Source organism: Sarcophilus harrisii, chromosome 4, assembly GCF_902635505.1.
Source record: "Sarcophilus harrisii chromosome 4, mSarHar1.11, whole genome shotgun sequence".
NCBI lineage: Eukaryota > Metazoa > Chordata > Mammalia > Dasyuromorphia > Dasyuridae > Sarcophilus > Sarcophilus harrisii.
In genome coordinates, this window is record NC_045429.1 from 441,449,097 (window position 1) to 441,471,799 (window position 22,703).

The 22,703-nt window shown below is 49.1% G+C and overlaps 1 protein-coding gene across 1 annotated transcript in view; it reads right to left on the reverse strand.

Moving 5' to 3' along the window:
* LRRC75A (leucine rich repeat containing 75A) overlaps positions 1-22,703 on the reverse strand; it is a 109,180-nt gene that overhangs the window by 41,463 nt on the left and 45,014 nt on the right. Inside the window, exon 2 of the mRNA XM_031967875.1 lies at positions 18,043-18,171. Within this exon, the coding sequence (XP_031823735.1) occupies positions 18,043-18,171 (129 nt within the window). The remainder of the gene's footprint in view (positions 1-18,042; positions 18,172-22,703) is intronic.

The following is a 22,703-nucleotide window of genomic DNA, read 5'->3' on the forward strand; positions in this document are numbered from 1 at the left end:
CACACTTCCTGGTACACTGTACTCTTCATGACTCCATTTGGGCTTTTCTAGACAAGTTTGCCATTTCCTTCTTTAGTTCATTTTACAGATGAGGAAACTGAGGCAAACAAGGTGAAGTGACTGGCCCAGGGTGACACAGCTAATAAGTGTCTTTAGATGGATCTGAATTCAGGTCTTTCATACGCGAAGCTTCTGCCCACTCTTATCACCTAGTTGACACATAGTAGGCCCTTAATGAATGCTTGTTATTGTTGCTGATGCTGCTTTAGTTTCTCTCCAATAAATTAATCAATAAGTACTTATTAAGTCGTCATTTTGTGTCAGGCTCCAGGAAGATAAAGAAATGAAAAATAGAACAAGATGAATGAGCAGAGAGGGGAGGTCTGACTCTGAACCACTGACTGGGCATCCTAAAACAGGCATGGGGGAAGTGGCAGGAGCTGACGGGAGGGTCGGGTGGGAAAAGAGTGGGCCAGGGTGCCCAGGTGGAGAGAGGGCAGGAAGCCGACAGCCATCCTTCCCGGCCCAGGAGCTGGACGGCACCTTGGAGAGCACCCTTTCCCCCAGCCCCTTCTAATCACTGTGGGGGGGGGGGGCATCTTCCTTTAGGGCAGAGCCTGGTCTCCCTGCCACACCCTACCTTGTCTCCAGAAGCATCAGGGCAAGCTGTTTCCAAGGGCAGTCAAAGGATGGTAGAAGGAGAAAGGCTCCAGAGAAGGCTCGGAGTCCGTGGGGAGTTCCCTGGAGCTAAAATCTCATTAGCGATCATGGGAAAAGGGCTTCTGGGGAAGCCTGTGGGCATGTTGGCCTCCTGGGATGCCCGCTTAATGTGGGTCCTGATGGGCTTGATGGATAGACAGAGCAGGTAATCAGCTCTGAGGCAGGATTTAGAGGGGGAAGGCAAGCCCCATGGCGCTGGAGCCCACCTTCAGCGGCTCATTTTTAGTCTGATACACTATGGTTCTCTGACGCCGAAAATCTCCTGGCGAAGGACCCCACATCTACCCTCTAAGGACTTTAGCGGTATAGAGGCGTGGGGCCCAGAGAGCCAGGTTCAAATCCCACCTATAACTTTTACAGGCTATGTAACCCTGAGCAGGTTACTTAGTAGCTTTGCACCTCAGTTCCCCATCTGTATTCAATAAGAAGGTTGGATCAGATGGTGTCAGAGGTCCCTTCCAGGTCCACAACTCTGATCCCAGGTCACTGAATTACTCCAGGCCTCAGTTTCCCCCTTCGTAAAATGAAGAGGTTGTCAGAGAACCAACTCAAAAGCTCTGATTCCATGAAGGAATTCTTCAGCAATTTTTGCTTCCCTAGGAAGGACAGAGCCAGGGAATTAACCAGACCTTACTCATCAGGGCAGAAGGAAGCGGGTGTTGGAGGGAAGGAGGACTGGGGTCAAAGAGCACTGGAGGACAGGACATAGGAGTGGGCAAGGCTGCGGCAGTGGGGAGGTCTCGGTGCCCTCGGGCAGCAGACAAGTAACTGGCCCTTGGGTCTATGAGCAACCCCCCAGGAAGCCACCGGAGCCGCTGTCATGGGACACCTGGAGAGGCCGATCTCTGGCGCGGGCAACATGGGACACAAAAAGAGCACATGATCCCTGCCCTGGACGAATGTAAATAACTGTGTCCTCAGAGGGCACATGTGGGCAAGGACCAGTGCTGAGCCGGACAGCTGGACCATCTTGCTGCCCAGAAATACGCCCCCTCAGAAGAGTTTAACCTCCAGAGCCCCCAGAGACAATGGACCCTCCCCTTAGTCAAGCCATCTGTCCCGCCTGTTCCCATCAAGCATGAGCGGGAGAGAGCCAGGAGGAGGGAAGGCTGGCACTGAGCTCTCATTAGCAGCTCCCTGGGGACGGAGTCTTGGAACCAGGAAAGCTCTTGGCTCTGCAACGGTTCCATTGAGGGGGTTCAGGCTGGTCACTTCCCTCTGGGGGCCTCACATGGGACCCGATGAGAACATCTCAGCGGCGCTTGCTGCCCAAAGAATCTGCAGCATTTCGAAGTCTCCCCATTATCTTTTATGTAGCACCATTGCAGATATTTGTTTGCCCGTCGTCTCCTCTCTTAGGCTGGGGCTCCTGGAGGACAGGATTTTGCCTCTTTGTATCTCCAGGGCTAAGCACAGTGTCTGGCATGTAGTAGGTGCTTGATGACCATTTATGGACTGCCTGGCATTGTAAGGTGAGTGAAGAGGAGGGTCCAGAGATAGGAGGAAGAGGGAGAGAGCAGAAGCACCTGGGCAGGGAGGAGACTGGGATCATCCTTCCTCTGCTCCCCAAGAAGCCCCACCTTCACCACATCTCCCCATGGACCCAGATCCCCTTTTTATGCTCCTAGGCTTCTCCCCGATACCCTGATAGACCCTCCTTAAGCCTCTAGGCTACTTCTAAATCACTGTCACCACCAGTCACGCTCGTGCCCATGTGCCAAAACAACCTCCAGGTCCTCTCTCTGTCCCACCTTCCCTGTCATTTCTACATCTCACCCAAATCCCGTAACCTGGACTTCTCCATGTCCCTAAAATATTCAGTCTTTCCAAGGTCCTCCATGTCATGGGATGATAGAGGGCCATGTAGTGTAGACCCCCAGAATCCTCCAGCCCAGATCCCCTACTGTACCCCCAGACTCACTCAGAACATCCCCTCACGTCCTTCTCAACCTCATGCCCTTTACACCCCCGACCCCCATCCTTTCTCCCTTGACCTTGGAAACCAACTGGTAGAGCAGATCGCCAATGGCTCCACCATTCCCTCAAGCCACCGAGCTTCATTTCTCCCCCATTTCCTAGACAAAGTCCCAGAGAAAGCTGTTTATCCTCTACCTTCAGTCTCCCCTCACTCACTTCCCAATCCTTTATAACATGGCTTCTGACCTCGTCACTCAGTGGGAACTGCCTTCTCCATGTGACCTGAGATCTCTTCACTGTCCAAGCTGGTGTGGATTTATTTGCTCTTTCTCAATCCTCCACCTTCTTGGTCTCTTGTTACATATGAACTACTGACAATCCCCTCCTCCTAACACCCTTTCCCCTCCAGTTTTAGTGACTGGTTTCCTATTGGCCGCCAGCCTCTTATCCATCACCTTTGCTAGATTATCCACATCCTCTTCCTCTCTCATAGGTGTCCCCCAAGACTCTGTTCTGGATCATCCCCTTTTTTTTTCTCTCTCTGTTCTCTCCTGGTGATCTCACTAGCTTTCATAGGTTCAACTACCATCTTTAGGCTGGACTATATTTGTTTATTTGGTCACTTTTCAGTCATATCCAATTCTTTGTGACCCTATTTGGGATTTTCTTGGCAAAGTTACTGAAGTAGCTTGCCATTTCCTTTTCCAGTCATTTGACAGATGGGGAAACTGAGGCAGAGTTAGGTGACTAATCCACACAAGCTTATAAGTATGCCCAGATTGGAACTCAGGAAAATGAATCTTCCTGATTCCAGGCCCAGCCCTCCACATATTATGGCACCCTCCAACTGTCCTTCTAGCACCATATACCCAACCCTAGTTTCTTTCTTGAGCTGTAGCCCCATACCATTATTTGCCATTGGACATTTCAAACTTGATCTGTCATAGAAACCTTAATATGCCCAACACATAACTCATCTTCCTCTTCCTTCTCCACTTCCCTATTTCCATTGAGAGCCTTTCCAGCCTTCTTATCAGTCAGGTTCAGCAACCTCTGAGTCATCCTCAACAACTCCTTTTTCCTCACGGTCACCATTTTGAATCTGTTGCCGAGCCCTCTTGGTTCTACCTTTCTAGCAGCGCTTTTACCCAGCCCTTTATCTTAGCTCCCACCGCTGTAGTTCTACCCCCTTCACTTCTCACCTGGACTCTGGCAATAATGACTTGGCTCTTTGTCTTAACCTTTTCTCTTTTCCCCTCCATAGCTTCCATAGAGATGCCCAAGAGACATTTCCAAAGCACAGGTGGAACCATATTACTATAAGCCCAGAAAGCTCCAGGGGTCCCCACCTGGCTTTTTGGGTCCCTCACAATATGACTCCAGCCTACCTCCCTGGACTGACTGTACGTACTGATCAGACCGACCTATGGCAACATCTCACGTCCTGTCCCCATGACAGGAACAGGCTCTCTCCCATTCCGTCCCTACCTCAAAGCATCCCTAGTTTCCTTCAAGGATCAGACGAAGTCCCACCTGCCACAGGAAGGTTCTCCTGATCCCCCAACTTCCAGGGTCCCACTCTTTGTTGGGAGATGCAGAGAGTCTGGCACATCACACATAAAATAAAACCCTTGTCCAGACCAATGGGCCCAGTGGACAAGGCCCATTCCTACTCTGGAGGCAAAAAGTGCTCGGGAAGGAGTAGGGAGGAGGGAACAAGGAGAAAGGAAGATGGGAGGGAAGGGAAAAAAAGTCTATAGAAGAAAGATGGATTTTAGGGTGAGCTTTAGGACTGACATGCTTTAGATTAAATTATTCTGATTTTTATATGTGTGGTATTAGGAGCTCTGTGCCATTTACCTGTTATATTTCCTCCTTTATATCTCCCTGGAGGTTTGACATAAAGGAGAGAAGTTGGTTCAGTAATTAGATTAGAATGAGGATGGAGCACCTTAAGCCCAACATACAAATCAGGAGAATTCTGATTGGCTCAAGTAATGATTAGGCAATGAACTCAATTCACGGTCCAAGGGATGGAGGTATACTTGGTTGGGAGATATCATCTCCATCTGGATCCCTGAGGCAGCAGACACTGCAAGGTTTCTTAACCTAAAGGCCATGATTTTTTAAAAAAATTGCATTTTGATAAATATATTTCAATATAATTTAAAAAATAATCCTATGTATTTTATTTTGGGCAGTTGGGTGGCTCAGTGGATAGAGCAATGGGTATGGAGTCAATCCTGAGTTCAAATACAGCCTTAGACATTTACTAGTGATATGATCCTGGGCAAGTCACTGTACGATGAGCTGGAGAAGGAAACAGCAAACCATTCCAGTGTCTTTGCCATGAAAACCCCAAATGAGGTCATAAAGAGTCAAACATGACTGAAAAACAACTGAATTTTATTTTATGTATTTAAAAACGTGATTTGGAGAAGGGGGCTATAAGCTTTAACAGACTATTGCCAAAAGGGTGTGGGACACACAAAAACAGTAAAGAGCCCCTCCCTGGTGTTAGCCATACATCTGGAGGAGCCAAGCTAGGCCCGAGGAACCAGAGATTTGAGCTAGAAGGGACCATAGTGATCATATTGAGTCCAATGACCCTCCTGCTGTTTGATAAGCTAACTGCCAGATGGGATGGGCTCAAAAAGGGAGTAATACACAGAAGTATTAAAATTTGAACCCAGAACCACTGCCTCTAAATTCATTTCTCTTTCCACACGGTACCTCCAGAGGAGAGGAGAAGCTAATTAGGAATTAAATGACATTCAATCTGGGAAGGGATGTATTTCTTCCATTTGCACTTCTAATGACCTCCCCTGCTCTGGTGTATTATTTCTGAATTTGTACACTCTCTTTTGCTCTTGTAACTTGGTGGGGGCACAGAGAAGTCTCAGGGATCTTCTCTCATAGATAGAAACTGGCAGCTTGTCTGCAGTTTATGGGAGAATAGGATCATAGTTAGAGCTGGAAAGGTCAGAGCCCCCAGATCCAACCCCATCATTTTATAGATGAAGAAACTGGCCCACAAAGGTTGTCATTCAGAACTAGGGTGGGATTGGAACTGAATCTTCCTGACCTCGAAGCCAGTGCTCCGACCACTATCCTGGGCGCCTCTGTATGTCACCAATATTTTCATGTTAAGTGAGTTGCCTGGAGCACTGAAGTGGAAAGTGACCTGCTAGTGTGTGAGACAGATGGAGATTGGGTTTCTTCAGTCCAAGTCAGACCCAGGAAAGACTAAAGCTTGAAAACACCATCTCCAGTCACCCTGATCTACATCTGGCCACTGGACCCAGATGGCTTCAGGGAGAGAGCGAGTCCGTGACTCTGCATAGCCCTGCAAGTTTAAATCTAATTCACTTGCAAGTCATGACATCGCCTTCCTGGAGTCAAGATCCACTTTAAGAAAGAAGAATAAATAACAATGAACAGCAACCTTCTATCTATTACTCCACACTGCCTCTTAAAAATTGACCCTAGAGAATTGGAAATGGAGTGGATGGCCACACGACTGTGGATGAACAAGCTGCTGCATATGATGGAGTTAGAATACTACTGTGCCATAAGAAATGACCAGCAGGATGCTCTCAGAAAAACTTAGAAAGATTTACACGAACTGATGCAAAATGAAATGAGCAGAAGCAGGAGAATATTGTATACAGGAACAGCAGCAGTGTAAGGATGATCCACCGGGAAGGATTTAGTTCTTCTCAGCCATGCAATGATCCAAGACAATTCTGAAGGACTTATGATAAAAACGGCTATCCATCTTCAGAGAAAGAACTCATGGAGTCTGAATGCAGATTGAAACATACTGTTTCTTTCTTTTTCTTGCTTTTTTTGCCTGTGTTTTCTTTCACAGAATGACTAATATATGCTTTATTTAAGTTTTAATATGTTTTAATACATTTAATACATGTAGCATATTTTCACATGTAATAGTGGGAAAATATTAAATTTTTAAAAACTAATCCTAGAAAATGTACTATTACAGAGTGGAATTTGTGGAGAGAGGAAATAGAAGGGAAAGACAACCTGAGTGTAAATCCTGCCTCAGATATTTAACAGCTATGGGCTCTGGGAAAATTACCAACTTTTGTAGGCCTCAGTTTTACATATGAGTATCATAAAAAGGTGAACTCAAAGGGCCCTTAGGCCCCCTTCAGATTGAAATCTCTGATTCCATGAAGTAGGCACCGAGCTGTTTGGCCAACAGGGCAGGTTACTAATTAGGGATGGAGGGCTCTATAAGTCTTACCCCAAGGAGCCAAGGAAAGCCAGGAAGCTTGGAGCCTCCAGCTGGGGGATGAGGAGGGTCATTGGGGCATCAAGAAAGTTTCAGAAGCAATGAAAAATGAGTCTTGGGCTTTAAAGGGAAAGGTAATGGGGACCAGCTCCAAAATGGCATTAGTACCCCCTTCCCTGCAGCTTAATTGCCAATCCCTCCTCTAGGAAGTTCCCTTAACCACACCACCCAAAAGTGAATTCCCCCTGTCCCCAGGTCCTTTCCGTGACAGTTAGCTTGTATTATGGCAATAGTATATCTTGCCATGTAGCTTCTATCTCAAATGAAAGGTTCCTGAGTCCATAGCCAATTTCCCATTTCCCAACCCTACCCCCTCATGGATTGTAAGGTCCTGGGGCAGGGATCATCAGAGTTATTATTATATTTAGCTGTGCCTACAATGTACATGGCCCTGCTCTCCTCACATGGTATACGTTGGTTTTTAAAAGTATTTTATTGATATTTTCTTTTTAAATCACCTTAAAAATAAAACACCAAAAATCAGACTAGATTACCAAAGACTAAAATAAGAGAGCAGTTCCACAAACCCAATCACCTCGTTGACCTTGCCTGACAGCAAGCGCCATGTTCTACACCCATGGTTCCCTGATCCTTTTGATCCACCTCTGCAAAAAAAGGAGGAAGGGATCATGGTTTACATCTGTCTAGTGAATAGACACAGTCTTTCAGCCTAAATCTCAAGGCCCTTCATCCTCTCCTGGCCTACTCCCTCCATCCAATTTCTTCTTCCTTTGTTCCTTCAAAGGATGACAAAAAGAATCCATCCATCTAATACAGACTAAACAGCCCGAAGCATTCTTTTGGTCCCTTCCAACCCATGAATAGGATTCTTCTTTTTCTCATTTTCAGATAAAAACACCTGAAAACCCAGGGCACTAGTCCAACTGGCCCTCACTCCATGCCCTGGGCAACAACTGAGGGGTACAAGAAATAGGCAGGGTAAAAGGGGACAGAGAATAGTGATAAGAAGAAGAGACCAAGATAAGAATTCAGAAACATATTAAAAAACAAAACAAAACCACACCTTTCTAGTTCAGGAGAAAAATATCTATCAATCAATCAAGTCCTTTCCAGATTTACCTCCTCCCATTCTTTTAGGCCTAATTCCTCCCATTTTTTGGGCAAACACTTAAAAGAACAAGAATTGAAACCAAAAACTTGGAATAAGAACCTTGCCTTCCCTCTTTCCCTGATGGGATTCCAGTTATGATCCACCTTCTTTCCCCATTCTCTGAAGTGCTCAGCGTACTGATCAGAAAGGAGCAGGTCCCTTGGATCCTTTCAGGTCCCCTGTGCCCAGCTGAGGGAGAATCCTTGAAGGAAGTGACCAAAGAGAGATTGAGGGGCCAGTTGGGCCGTCCCTTAGGCAGTCTGGTGGTCCTCTACTTGGAGGTACTCACCATATTAGCATTGGGAACCTGATCTGACTGGTTTCAGCCAGATCTCAGCCCAGAATCCCCAAACCCAGGCCATCTGGCAGCCCATAGCTTCCCCAGTAGAGACTCCAGCTGGGCCACCATACCCAACAATACAAACATCTCTGAACGTGACCAGTGTGTGTATTTCTTTTCCTTGAATATGGTTATTTGTTACAATGAAAGGTATTTTTAATGGGAGGGCATTTAGTGGAGAGAAGCTAGTAGAAGTGATGCAAAAAGATGAAAAGAAATGCCCTGAAACATTTTTTAAATGCACAGAAAAGAATAAAAGGGAGTACTGAGGGAGCCGTAGGTGAGCAACAGCTTTGAAACTAACTCTTGAATTTATTATAGATTTTAAAAATATGATCTAAGTAATAGATACTTGTGGTTTCATCTATAAATAAATAAATAAAGTGAGGTTTGCTGGATAGTTGATGAGATCCCTCTGTGAGCCAGAGACATACTAGGGTTTGGTCCACCATTCCAAGGGGACTCCTAGATTGGAGGAGATAGGACCTGCAGAAGAGCTTTTGGATTGATGGAGGATGGGGATTCTGAAAAGGAACAAGATATAGGGAAAGCTGAGGAGAAGGTAAGAGGGAAAAGTTGGGAGGAAGGGAGGGTAAGAGGGAAGAGAGAGAGAGAAAGGAAGAAAGGGGAAAAGGAAAAGAAAGAGAGAAAGAAGAGAGAGGGGATGAAGGAAAGAAAAATAGGAGGCAGAAAAGAGAAGAAAGGGAATGGAGAAAAGAGAAAGAAAGGGAGGGAGAAAAGAAATAGTGAGGAAGGAAAGAAAATGATTATATATAGAAAATATGGAGAGACAGAAAGAGAGAGGGAGAGGCAGCTAAGGAAAAGGGAGAGGGAAAGAGGAGAGAAGGAGAGTGAGACAGAGATAGAGGAAGAGAGAAAGGAGAAAAGAGAGAAGAAGAGGGAGAGGGAGAGGGGGGGGGACAGAGGGAGAGGGAGAGAAGGAAAAGGAAATGGAGGTTTTTTTGGTTTATTATCAAATGCAAAAGAAACCACATGCAGCATCTGACCATGCCTTCCAGTAACTGGGGGGACACACGCCAATCTAAACTGGCAAGGGGACACATCCTGGCAAAGGGAAAGTAGTCAAGCTGCCAAGGCTCAAGGAAGGGCCAACCCAGATCTGGGTCAGGAGCAAATTAGCTGGAGGCCCTCTTGGCCTTCATTCTGGAAGAGCCCCATGGGCCTGGCTGGTCAGCCCTCCACCTTCTGCCTTCTCCGGGTCCAGCTAAGGCTGGTTGGGGGCCGGAGACATCCCGGGTGTCCTGTCCAGGGCAGAGTGGGGCAGGCCACGTTTGGGACCCAGGCCACGGAGGGCTCGGATTCATTAAAACATCCTAGGGGGCTCTTGGGGGGCTCACATCGGCCCTAGGGCCACACAGATGACCCTCCCCACAGACTCCTGTAGAGGAAGTAGCAGTGTCTGACCTGAGGTGGAAATCACTTCCACAAGGTCTCTCTGCCTCTCTTTTTCACACACACACAAGCTCAGGGATGGGCCTGAGATCACAAAGGTGGTAAGTAGGGTCATAGGTTTGGAGGGGCCTTAGAGGCCCCCAGTTTTTACAGGTGAAGAAACTGAGAGGGAGGTGCAAAGAATGGGAGAACAGATTCCATTCCTCTGACTCAAAGTCCCCTTTTCTTAGCTGGGAGAAATCAAGGTTCCCACCCCGGACCCAAAGTGAGGGGCCAATGGACACCCTGAATCTGAACAGGGGAGCCTGACCCAAAGAAAGCTCTTGAGGGAGGTCCCCTGCTCCGGGCTCGCCCCTCGGAGGCCGGTCCGCCCGGCCGCTACCCTCTCAGCAGCCCCTGCCAGCCTCCGCACCCTGACGCGTCCCCGGATGAACTCATCAGCCCTCCGCCTCCTTCGTGGCATTCCTGCGCCTCCCAGCCCTGCCTCCGAGGAAGTGCCTCCGGAACTCGGAGGAGAACAAAGATAATTATAGCTCCCGTTTCTCGAGCGCTCCGAGGTTCGAAGGCCCCTTTCCTCATGTCAACCCTGTGGGCGAGGGAGTCTCAGCATCAGCTACCGGCTTCATTTGGCAGATGGGGAAACTGAGTCTTAGGGAGTGACTCAGTTTTGCCAGCACCACACCATTCTGACATGATCTTGGAGCTCCAGGCTCACCCTGGAGCCTCTTAAAGAGCCTCCAGGTGGAGTTTGAGCCCAGATCCTCTTGTCCTTCCCCTTAAGGGAAGCAGGATGGGACAGTGGAGATGGGGGACCCTCGTCTGTACCCCATCTCTGTATCTTTGGTTCAATCCCTTTGCTTTCTTATCTGTAAGATCTGGGGTTCCCTCCAGCTCCGAGTAAAACCTGGGGCTCCCAGGAGGCAGGGTCCACCTGTGGCCATCTCTTAACCAGAATCACTTTCTGTATACAAAGAATGAACAATCCCCATCGGAAGGAACTTGGGGTGCGAGGGGGAGACAAGGCCATGCACATAAACCCCTGTATTTAACTACCTCGTGTCCAGAGGCATTTGTTTACTCCCTCTCTATTCACTATGCCTGGCTACAAAAGTCTTGGTATTATTTAGATCAGAGAAAGCATAAAACCACCCTAAATCTTTTGGGACACCCAGCATAAGGTGAATCACTACAAATACACAAATACAGGCTGCAGTCGCTGCGGGGAGCAGGTGGGCTTCCCCAGCAGAGCCCTGGGTGGGCCTAGAACAGAATTCATGGTCCTGGCTATGGAGCCTGAAGATCGGCTCCCTCCTGCAGGACCCGGGCCTGGGCAGGCCCACCTGGGCATCTTGGTCACCTGCTCAGGGCAGTCCTGCCCGTTCCATACAGAAAATCCCGAGTCAGCCCCTGGCGTGGAGAAGGCGTCGTCGTGGGAGGTGGAGCTGGAAAGAAATCTTAGAGACCTTCACAACAGAGGGTCCCAGAGTTAGAACTGGAGAGGATTTTAGAGGTTAGTGCTCTTTGTTTATACAGGTGGGGAAACTGAGGAAAAGGGATGGACCCAAAGCCACTCAGGAGCTCAATCAGGCCCTAATCTGGGGCTTTTCCCATTGGATCAAGCTGCCTTCCAGGCCGAACCCTGAGCATTTTGGAGAACAGGTAGACCGAGGCTCAGAGAGGCTCCCTCAATACACACGGGTTGTCGAGGAGCAGAGCCAGGGACAAGTTGGAGCCAGAGCTAGCAAGGCCCTCGAAAACCACCTAGTCCGATTCCTGTACAGAGGAGAAACCCACAAGATGGAGGCCCAGGTGACAAGCCTGAGAATCGGGATTTTAAACCAGGCCCTGCGGCCCCTGAGCCAAGGCTCCTTCCACTGGCCTGGCCTGACCCCAGAGCCAGGCCCTGAGGCTCCCTTCCTGCCCTGGAACCCCACACCCGGCTTCTGGGGGAGCCTGAGGAGAGAGAGCAGAGGTTTCATCCTACTCATGTTCCTGGCATCAAGCATGACAAGGGAAACAAGCCGGCGAGAAGCGATTCAATCTGCTCCTTTTCCAGGCAGTAAATTTGCTCTGATTAAAAGCGGTGAGCGCTCCAGTCAATTACTCCGGAGGAAAAACATCCTGAGGGGTGATTCCCCACCTGCTCCCCGAGGACACTGGTTGCCTCAGGTGTCCCTGGCTGGGGGAGCTCATGACAGTCTCTCCAATTTCTCCCACTCCCACCCCCACCAATTCCACCAGCTGTGGGATATGAAATAAATTGCTTCTCCAGCCTTAACTTCCTCACCTGTAAAATGAGGGCATTGGAGTCCCGAGGTTTCTTCCAGATCTGCGTCCCAGAAGCCCACAGACCTATCTCCTCTCTTCTGGACTTCTGGGAAGTCACCTTAGAGCGTGGGGTCCTTAATGTTTCCTTTAAACATCCCCAGGTCAGGAGGCTCATTCATCTGCCTTCCTTGGGAACTGATTCCCATGTCTTCAAATCTAACCCAGTTCCTTCCCAAGTGCGCCGAGTCTTTATTCAGTCCCTGATCCATCCGTCCTCAGCCTCCTCTGGGCATTCTCTCTCCTCCATGCCTGGAGTGCTAGTCTGGCTTCCTTCAAGCCCCAACTAAAACCCTCTATTCTACAGGAAACCTTTCCTACCTCCTCCCAGCGCCAGTGCTTCCCCTCTCTTGTTGCCCATTGCTCCTATATATCAATATATTGGTTTGTACATTATCTCCCCTTTTGGATTGTAAGTTCCTTGAGGCAGGCCCCCAGAGCCAGTGGCCCTTCCATGGTTCCATCATGCTCTCCATCCCCGCTCTGCTCAGTCCGTTGTCCCTCCCCTGCTCCTCCTTGGAGGAAGAACCCTCCTTCTGGTGAGCATGAGTCCAGGTCTCAGCCTCCAGAGCCAGTGCCCCTTCCATGGTTCCATGATGCTCTCCATCCCTGCTCTGCTCAGCCTCTGGTCCCTCCCCTGCCCCTTCTTGGAGGAAGGGGCATCCTTCTGGGAGCATGAGCTCAGCCCTCCACCCAACTCCTTCCCTTGGAGAGGACTAACTAGCCATGGCCTAGAGTCTGGTGGATGAGACAGAGGATCCTGCCTTCTCCCCCACCCCCATTCGATCATCTGATTAAGCCCATTAAGTCAATTAGACACAACTTCCCAGCAAATCCTTGGGCTCAGGGACACAGCCATGGGAGGGATAAGCTAAAGAAAGAAAGCCCCATTTTTTTTAACCTCATGACTTCTCATGTCTCCCACTGGATCAGAGACCTGGAGCCATCAAGGAGGTGTCTTGATCCAACTCTATTTACAAGGTTGGATCCCAGCCGTGCTGCCTATTAAGTATGTGACTGGCCGTCAGACTCCTCGACTCTCAGAGAACATGTATCTAGGCCGGTGGTTCTCAGACTTTTTGGTCTCGGGACCCCTTTACACTCTCAAAAATGACCTGCCCCAAACATCTTTCTTTGAAGTAGATTATGTCTATTTATTACTTTATAATAAAGCACCTGCGCATTATTATGAAATAGTTTTGACCACATGGACCCCCTGCAAGGGCCTCCTTTGAGAAACTCCAGTCCAAAGGATGGCTAAAAGTCTCCTCCACTTTCTTTTTTTGGGTGACTTGTGCAGGATCACGTAGCCAATAAGGCCTCTTGCCCCCAGGGCTGGTGCTCTGTCCAGTGTGCCCCATAGCTAGCCCATCCCCTTCATTTTCTAAATCCAAGACCTCTTCAACGGGAGGCAGGATGGGGAAGGAGGAGGCTCGGATCTCAGTCACCGACCACCTGTGTGACCCCGAGCCGTCGTCCCTTCGCTTCCCTGCCCACTGCATCCTCATCTGTGAAATTGGATTCTAAGGCCACTTTCATATCTGAGCTTACAGTCCCATCATCTGATCTTTCTGATCTCCTTCAGTGGGAAGGGGAGAAATAAACTCCAAGATCAAGGGTGTTTCATCTCTCCGGCAGGGCCGTAAGCTCCATCACTTTGTCATGTTCATCTTCCTCTCTCCTCCCTGCATGGAGCTCAGTAATCTTCACGGAGCAAGTGCTCATTCCTGTCACCTCCTCCCCACCCAAGGGCAGGAGGGGAGAGGAGAGACAGCAGGTGCAAGAGCCTTCCTCCTTCATCCTCCTCAAGGCTCCTAATCTGGCTCTCTTCCACAACCCCACCTGAATAACACAATCCTCAGGTTGGCCATCCCACATCTGATCTCAGGGACCAAGCTTGAGCCCCCCCCCAAAAAAAAACTATCCCTACATCTCAAACTATATTGCAAAGCAATGATCCGTGAAACGATTTGGGACTGGTTTAAAAAAGGGAAAAGCAGTAGGTGGTGTAGTGGATAGAGCACCAGATCTGCTATCAGGAAGGCTCATCTTTCTGAATTCAAATCTGGCCTCAGATAATAATCCAGCAAGTGATAAAGCGGAGAATAATACATTTGTTGGGGGACAGAACTATTTATTTGACTAGAACTGCTGGGAAAACTGGAAAGCTGTTTAGCAGAAATTTAGCAGAGTGAGGTCAACATCCTGTACATTACAATAAGCTCAAAATTGATCCTTGACCTGAATATTAAAGATCAGAGCATTTTAAAAAATTACAAGAGAATTGGAGCAAATCCCTTTCCCAAATACATCTGAATCCTTATTTAAACAAGGGAAGGAAATTGCCAAAAGGATAAGACGGGTAATTTTGATTATAGGAAGTTGAAAAGTGTTTGCATGAACAAAATTGATGCAAATAGAGTAAGATAAGAAGTAGTTGATTGGGGAAAAAATGTGACACGAACGAACAGTTTTAAAAAGAATCACCAACTATTAACTACATAAAAGATCATTCCAAATAAATAATAAAAGAAATGTAAATCAAAGAATTGTGAGGTTTTATCCACATAAAGAAAATTAACAATGATAAAATGTAGAGCCGAGGAGAGATGGACTGAGTGAAGAAGCATTTGTTATGTGCTAGGCTGTGAATTGGTCTAACCGTTAGCAATTTGGGAATGATGATAAGAAAAGTTGTCCATAGTATCTCATCTAGAAATCCTATTCCTAGGTAATGAGTAGGTCAATTAAAAAAAGACCCATAGATGTAACTAGAAAAGTACTTTTTGTAATAGCAAAGAGGAAAAAGTACATAGGATGTGGCGGAACAAACTGTAGCATGGGAAGGTAATAATTATATATATATATATATATATATATATATATATATATATATATATGTATATATATATATATATATATATGCTATAAGAAAGAATGTATATGATGAATTCGGAGAAGCATGGGAAGATTTGTATAACCTGATGCAAAGTAATTCAGCAGAACCAAGAAAAAAAAATGAAATGATCACTATAATGGAGTTAGAATGATAACAACAAAAGAAACAAAACTGAAGGCTGTGAAATTATATTGGTCATTTGGTCCCAAAGAAGAACTATGAGAAGGTACCGCCTTCTATTTTTTTTTTTTTTTGCAGAAAAAGGGGCTTCTGGGTATAGGACTCTATATAATATTGGACTTATTTCTTGACTAGATTAGTTTGTTGAGCTTTTTTTCCTTTGTTATAAGGGATGAGTTGTGGAGGGGGAAGAGAGAGAGATGTATTGGAAAATATAAGTAATATAAAATCAATAACAATACAAATATTTTTAAACTCACTTTCCATATATTGTCCCCTGATGCCCCATAAACCCCCCAAAGTGCTTGTGTAGCCTTTGCTTGAAGATTTACAGTAAAGATTTACATTTCCTTCCAAAGCAGCCCAACCCACTTTGGGACAGCACAAATTGTTAGAAAACCTAAAACTGTCTCTGGTGCCATCTCTCCCTCAGAGTTCTTACTCCCTGGGGCTGGGCAGAACAAGTCAAATCTCGGTCTCAGAAGACAGTCCTTCTATCACCTGAAGGTAGTCACAACATCCTCCTTGTGCCCTCCTTCTCCAGGCTAAACAGCCTCCTCCCATGGGGGAAACTTGAGAGCGAGAAGGGACTCAGAGACCATCCAGTCCCACCCCTTCCCTTCCCAGGCCCGTCACCACGAGCCAGCCATCAGTGCTGCCTCCCTCTGCTCCCCATCCAGCTCACTCCTCCAGTTAATTAAAAACAAGTCCTGGAGAGAGAGGAACGTTTCCCGTATGGGCCAGGTGTCTTTCTCGCTCACCACCTGCCAAACCTTCCCTCTCCTCCTCACACCAGCCCCCGTGTCTCTGTCTGTCTCTGTCCCTGCTTGTCTGTCTCTGTCTCGCTCCCTTCCTCTCTATGCAAAAAACATGTGGTGAGGAATGACTGGGGTCAAGGAATTCCTGCCTTGAGCCTCGGGACCCAGGACTGAGACAATCTGTCCCTGACACAGAGAGAGGAGATCCCTGGGAAGACTCGGTTCAGCTCTCTGTCTCCAGTGTCCCCTGGAGGGCGATTTCCTGCTTTCCAGGCAAAGGGAAAATCTTCTGGAGACATCCCAGAGAAGCAGGTAGAGAATGTGGAGGTAGCTTAAGGGATTTCCCTCCTCCCGAGGAGCCCAAGTGCCCAGAGCGGCAGCCAGCCATATTTACATGCCCGTGTATAAATGTGTCTGCCATGAGGAGTGGAAGTTCCTTGAGAGTGGGGGCTCTGTATCCCCAGCAGTAGCTGAGGGCCTGTGACCTGTAGGGCCTTAATCAGTCCTTGCTAATTGATTAGTTAATTGATTGATGGATGGTCTCCTATATTCAATAGGGCTAATCTCAGGTATCTGAATCCCAGGATCCTAGGCTAAAGCTGCCTTGCTAGTTTGCTTGCTTGCTTCCTTCCTTCCTCCCTTCTTTCTTCCCCTTTCCTTCCCTGCCTCCTCCTTCCTTTCCTTTCTTCCCTCCCTCCCTCACTCCTCCCCTCTCCCTCCTTTCCTTCCTTTCCTTCCCTTCCTCTCTTTCTCCCTCTCTCCTTTCCTCACTTCCTTCCTTCCCTCTTTTTCTTGCTCTCTTTCTTTTCTCCCTCCTTCCCCCTCTTTCTTCCTTTCTTTTCTTTCTTTCTTTTTCTCTGTCTTTGCTTCCTTCCCTCTATTCCGCTTTTCCTCCTTCTCTCTTTCCTTCCTTCCTTCTTCTCATCCTTTCTTCTTTCTGTTTATCTATCCATTCATCCATTCACATTTATTTGTTTTGAGGCCCTTCATTTACAAAAAGGACAGAGATCCAGAGGAGTTGTTTTCAAATTTCCAATTTAAGGCAAAGACTTAGTGTTGGAAAAGGCCTCAGAGACCATCTGAGTCCAACCTTCCCATTTTACAGATGAGGAAACTGAGCCCCAAAGTGGTTAACTGCTCAAGGTCAAAGCAGCCTCCTTCTGAGACTGGGCACTCCCTTCTGCAAGCGGCTGGGAAGAACTAAGAAGAGAGGCTTGGGCTTGGGCTGGGGGTTGGGGTGGGGGGAGGAGAGTCTAATCCCACCCCACTGAGGCAGCCCCTCCCCAGGACCGGGGAAACAAAGCCCACTTTATCAGGTGCTCTGATTCCCAGTTCCCCCAGCTTCCTCCCCAGGAGCCAGCGCTGGGAGGACTCCCCACTGGTGAGGGAGTGACAGCTCCGGAGCCCTCCTGTGCTAGAAGAGAAAGGGGCAGATGTTCCTGCTGGGCTTTTCTGCCCCGCCCTCCAGCCTTCAGAGCCTCAGAGTCAGGGGCTATTTCCAGAGGCTGGTGAGTGCTTTGGGATTTAGCTTCCAATCTAAGCTGGGCCAGGCCCCTCCAGCCCCCCACCCCCACAGCCTGCCCCTTTGGCTCCCCTCCCCGAGGCGCTAAGCCGCAGCCCAGCTGGACGGGCCGTTTCCCCGGGCTTGGATCTCGGTCAGTTATCCCACTTTCCTGGCCCCCGGGCTGAGAACAGAGGACAAGGCTTTAGACCTAAGAAGAGCCGGGTTCAAATTCACCCCCTGATTCTTCCCACCTGTGTGACCTTGGACAAGTCACTTTTACTGTTCTGGGTCTCGATTCTGGGCTGTAAAATGGAGGCACATAAGGGTCCTTCCAAGACTGTGACCCTTTAAGTCCCTTAGCCTCCATGGGCCTCAGTTTCTCCATCTGTATAATGGAGAGGGGCTGGACCAAACGGCCTCCCAGGCCCCTTCAGCCCTACAGCCGTGGTCTTATCACTTTCCTCGGGCATGCTGGATGGGTTCCATCCTCCATCACTGAGCGTCTAGAGCCCAATCTCCCCCCTCCCCCCAGTAATTCAGTAAGAGGCAGCGCAACCTACTGTCTTGGGGCAATGCACGTAGCGGGCCAGGCTGATGATGAGGTCGTGCGTGATGGGGTCCACCAGGTTCCGAAAGGTGGCGTAGCGGTACAGGACATCGTCCAGGGACGTCGACTCCATGCCCAAGTCCTGTGGGAGCAAAGGAAGGAGCCACGGTGAGAGGCAGCAGCCGGCACAGGGGGGCACGTCCTGGGGCCGGGCCGGGCTCTCCCGTGGGCACCCAGCCCCGACGGCCAAGGCCCCAGAGCGGGGTCCCGGTGGCTCCCTCAGAGATGGAGCCAGGGGGAGAGGAGGGGGGCTCCCTCTAACCAGCTCCGCCTGAAGCAAGAGGAGGCTATAATTAAGCAGAAGAATTAAATTTGGAGCAGGTTTAATCCTGGCTCTGCTGGGTCTTGGGTAAGTCACTTCTCCTGAGCCTCAGTTTTCCTCTCTGTGAAACGGGAGGGAGAACAACTGCCCTCTCGAGTCCACTCCAGCCCTCTGAAGAGCACAAGTCTGGCACAATTGCATCCTTTCTCTCAGATCCCCCTGTTTTAAGAACTGTGGCTCCCTGGGAGAGGTCCCGGGTGGATTTCCACTGAGACTCGGCCCCCTGCCCCAGACACACCTGGCAGCAGGTCTGCCCCAAATATACAAGGGCCAGTGGCTCTGGGGCAGGCAGGAGGCCTCTGAGGTGCTGTTTATCTAGTCAGGTAACTCTGTCCCCCCAGAAGGGCCGAGGGCCCGGGACCTGAGCTCCTCAATCTGTCCTTGGTGAGTGACTAGTTAACTGATTGCTGGATGGTCTCCCCGCTCCCCCCCATCTTTTATTTAACAGGCCCAGCTGAGCCACCTGAACCCCAGACACCGGGCAGATGTTTGCCCTTTACTCTGAAACAAGGGGCTCCTTCTCTCTGACCCCCCTTGGGCAGCCCAGGCACGCCTACGGATCTCTTCTCAGAACGACGTTTTAAAATAATTTTAAGAAATGCTAAATTTCAGGGAGACTTAATAAAAAACAAAGCTGTAATTCCCCGTCCCCCCAATCCAAGTTCCTCCACCCCTTGACCCCAGAGCTCTAGTCTAGAACCTCTGTTCTAAAGCAAAAAATGAGGGAGGGGGCAACTGTCCTCTGCCCTCCCTCACCAGCCCTCTTACTGCCTCCATCCCCACCCCGTCCCCTCCCCCACCAGAGCTGGAAGCCGTGGTTCCCTGTGGCCAGGAGAGACCTCAAGCTCCCCTCCATCCCCCCTTGTCCCTCTGGGCCCTTGCCCCCCCTCCCCGAGATGAGAAATCTGCTGCCTGGATTTATAGCAACCAAAGGAACAAATGAAAAAAAAATTCAGCAGCTGGTCTCGCCCTGGAGGGGAAGGAGAAGGGAGGGAGCGGGGAGCAAACCCACCCACACACCTTCTCCCAAGGATGCTCAGAGAATGAACAAGTAGGGAGCAGGGTGAGATCAGAGCTTTCTGTGGCGGGCTCCCCATCTCCCTGCCAACACCAGCTGAAGCCCTGGAGAGGGCGGGCAGGAAGCAGGGAAGCTTCTCGGTGGGAGAGAGCTGCCGCGGACTGGCAGCGTGCCCGGGATGCCCACTCCACGCCCGGACATCAGAAGGACGGCCCCACTTCCTCCCACTGCCTCGGGAAGAAGCGAAGCCCCAGTCACTCATTCTGGTTGGTGCGAGCCGGCTTACAGGACTCTCAGTTTCCTCATCTGTAAAATGGGGATTATCACGTCCACCTCACAGTGTTCATAGGGTCACCAGGCCTAGGGATGAAAGGGCTTTGGAGCCTTTGAGCCCAAACCCTCTGGTACAGTCACCAGCAGGAAAACCAGATGGCCAAGGTAACCCTGGGGCTCTCCCTTAAAAAAAGAGCTGTGAAGTGTCCATCAACAGGCATTTATTAAGCGCCTACTGTATGCCAGACAAGAGTCTGAGGGAATTGACCCTAAAGATCTTATTTGTGTCTAAACTGATGATTCTATGGGATCATGGGGAAAACTGGCTGGGTCCCCACCTGATCCGCAGGCCAAGGGACCTCATGGGGAAGGGCAGGGTTCAAGGTTCAAGATTTGAGTGTCTTCCTTTTCCCATCCATCCCGCTCCTTCCTCATTTCCCCCATTGCTCCCTCTAATAATCTCTTAGCTTTGGTTCAGTCTAAAAGCTGTTCTGTTTGATTCATATGTAAGTTGGTAACTTCCACGTCGCCCTTCCTCTGCTTCTCTGGGGTCCAGTGCCTGCTCCAGGCCACCCAGGCGTCCCCTAGGACCCACATCCTCATTTCCTGCAGCTTCCCAACTGGGGGCTCCATCCCTGTGGCCTTGGGTGGGGGAGCTTAATCCCCCCAGAAGCAGAGATAATTCCCTCTGGTTCATAGCCCTGACCTGGGGCCACCTTTGGGAAAAGAGAATCATGTTTTGTTTTGTTTTTTTTTATCTATGAAGCATGAGCCGGCTACAGATTATTTATTTGTAGATGATCCAATTTTCATTAAAACCATCAGCCTCCTCCTGCCCCCTCTTCCACTTCACAAATCTGGCCTCGGACGCTATTAGGCCAAACAGATCACTTAACCTCCGCCTGCCTTGGTCTCCTCATCTCTAACGGGGAGATAATAACGTCTGCCTCCCAGAGTTCTCGGGAGGTTAAATGAGAGAATGTTTGTAAAGTGCTTGGAGAACTATATAAATGCAAACCATCATCATCATCGTCATCGTCATCGTCATCATCATCACCATCATCATCGTCATCATTATTATTATTATTATTATTTCTTTGGTCAGCAGCCATTCTTATTAAGCATCTGCTCCCCTCAGCCCCTTCCCAGGGTGTTTTGGTATGGAAAGAACAGCCCATCTTTCTGTGATACCAGAGGGCTCCCAGGGAGCGACGGCCGGCCAGGGAATGGCCGGACGGATCACGGCGTGCCGAAGGGACGGGAAGGCGTGGGGAGGTGACGGCCAGTGATGTGAGCAGAGCCAGGAGAACAATTTATACAATAACGACAAGACCGACTTTGAACGACGGGAAGCTCTAATCAGTGAAATAAATGCCCAGCCATGGTTTCAGATGCCTCCCTTTCTGAGCATGGTCAACGTGGGGATTTGTTTCCCATATTTGTCACGTGGATCTTGTTTTTATTTTTCAGAGGGGAGAAGGCAGGAAGGAAAGAGAAAAAATACTTAGGAATTTTTAAAATTAAAAATAATTTTAAAGAAAAGACGAGCAGAGCACCAGTTGCACTAAGAGGGTTGGAGTCCAGAAGAGTTGAGTTCAAATTCAGCCTCAGACGCTTACAATATGAGGTTATAGTGGATTTGGAGTCTGGAAGACCTGAATTCAAATCCTGACTCAGTTGCTTACTATCTAATTGACTCTGGATTTGCTTCAGGTTCCTCATCTGGAAAATGGACATAATGAAAGCACCTTCCAAGGCTGTTGTGAAAATCACTTGAGGTAGCAAATGTAAAACACTTTGTAAACATTGGCTATTAGTATTACCCTATGTTTATGGTGTGTGTTTTTTCTTCATCTGTAAAATTAGGGGGTAAATCAGTACCTTTCAGCTCTAGGCCCTGGGGTCCCTGGTAACACCCCCAGTCCTATCTCTCCCGTTCCAGAGGATTCAGTAAATGGGTCAGGAGAGTTTGGGAAGCTGAGCCAGGATCTCTGTCATTTAGGCTCCTCTCCTACACTTGGACTGGCTCCCAGGTTCTTCTGCAGGCAGGGGAATGGACAAGATGACCTTAAGAGTCCCAGCCAGGCGTGACTGGGGTGTTGTTTGTTGGCAGGGCCCGCCAACCTGACAGGCAGCCAATCCTTGCTTTGCTCAGCTCAGGCAGATGGCACCCTCCCCAGCAAGTATCTCTGTGTTTGTTTGTTGTTCAAAATTTATTTTTCTCCAGTGGATTCCTGACTCAAGAAGGGAGAGGGAGGGAGGGGAAGAAGGAAAGGAGAGAGAGAGGCAAGGGAGGGAGAGGAGGGACAGGAAGTGATAAAAGGGGGAGGCTCTTCTCACCGAGGAGATTTATGGCCACATTAGCTAATGGCTCCTGGGGCCGTGACTCACACTTGGGGTGTGGGGAACCAAAGGTCTCAGCCGGAGATGCCGGGAGGGGCCCGGTGGACAGAGGCCTGGACTCAACCCACGTGGACTTCCTGCTCCGTGGGAAAGGGGGAGAAAGAAAAGGGGGAAAGGAGGTAGAAAAGAAGATAAGAATAAGAGGAGAAGGAAGAGAAGGGAGGGAAGATGGAGGATGATGTTGTGAAAAAAGAGACTGGAGGATTTGGGGGTTTACATCTGGGCCCTGCTGCTTCACATCTGCAAGACACTTTCCTTGCTGTGACTCGTTCTCCCCCTCTGTAAAAGGCACTAGGTAATCTCCCAAGCCCCCCACCCAGCCTTAGCTCTCTCATGCTCTGAATGGTGGAAGGTGACAGGGAAGTCTCCATTGGAAGGGCTCCTGAAGTCTGAGTCAGCAGCTTTGTGGCACCTTCCCCGGAGGCCTGACCATAGAATGCTTTGTTTTAAGGGTGGGATCCGGGGAGTCCCGAGGGGCTAAGGATCTCCTCTCTGGGTCGCACAACGGCCCCCCACAGAGCGGAATTAAATAGAAGGTTTCCCAGTTTCTGGGACCCTGGACCATGATGCTGAGTGTTTGAATATATTTGCTTCTCTA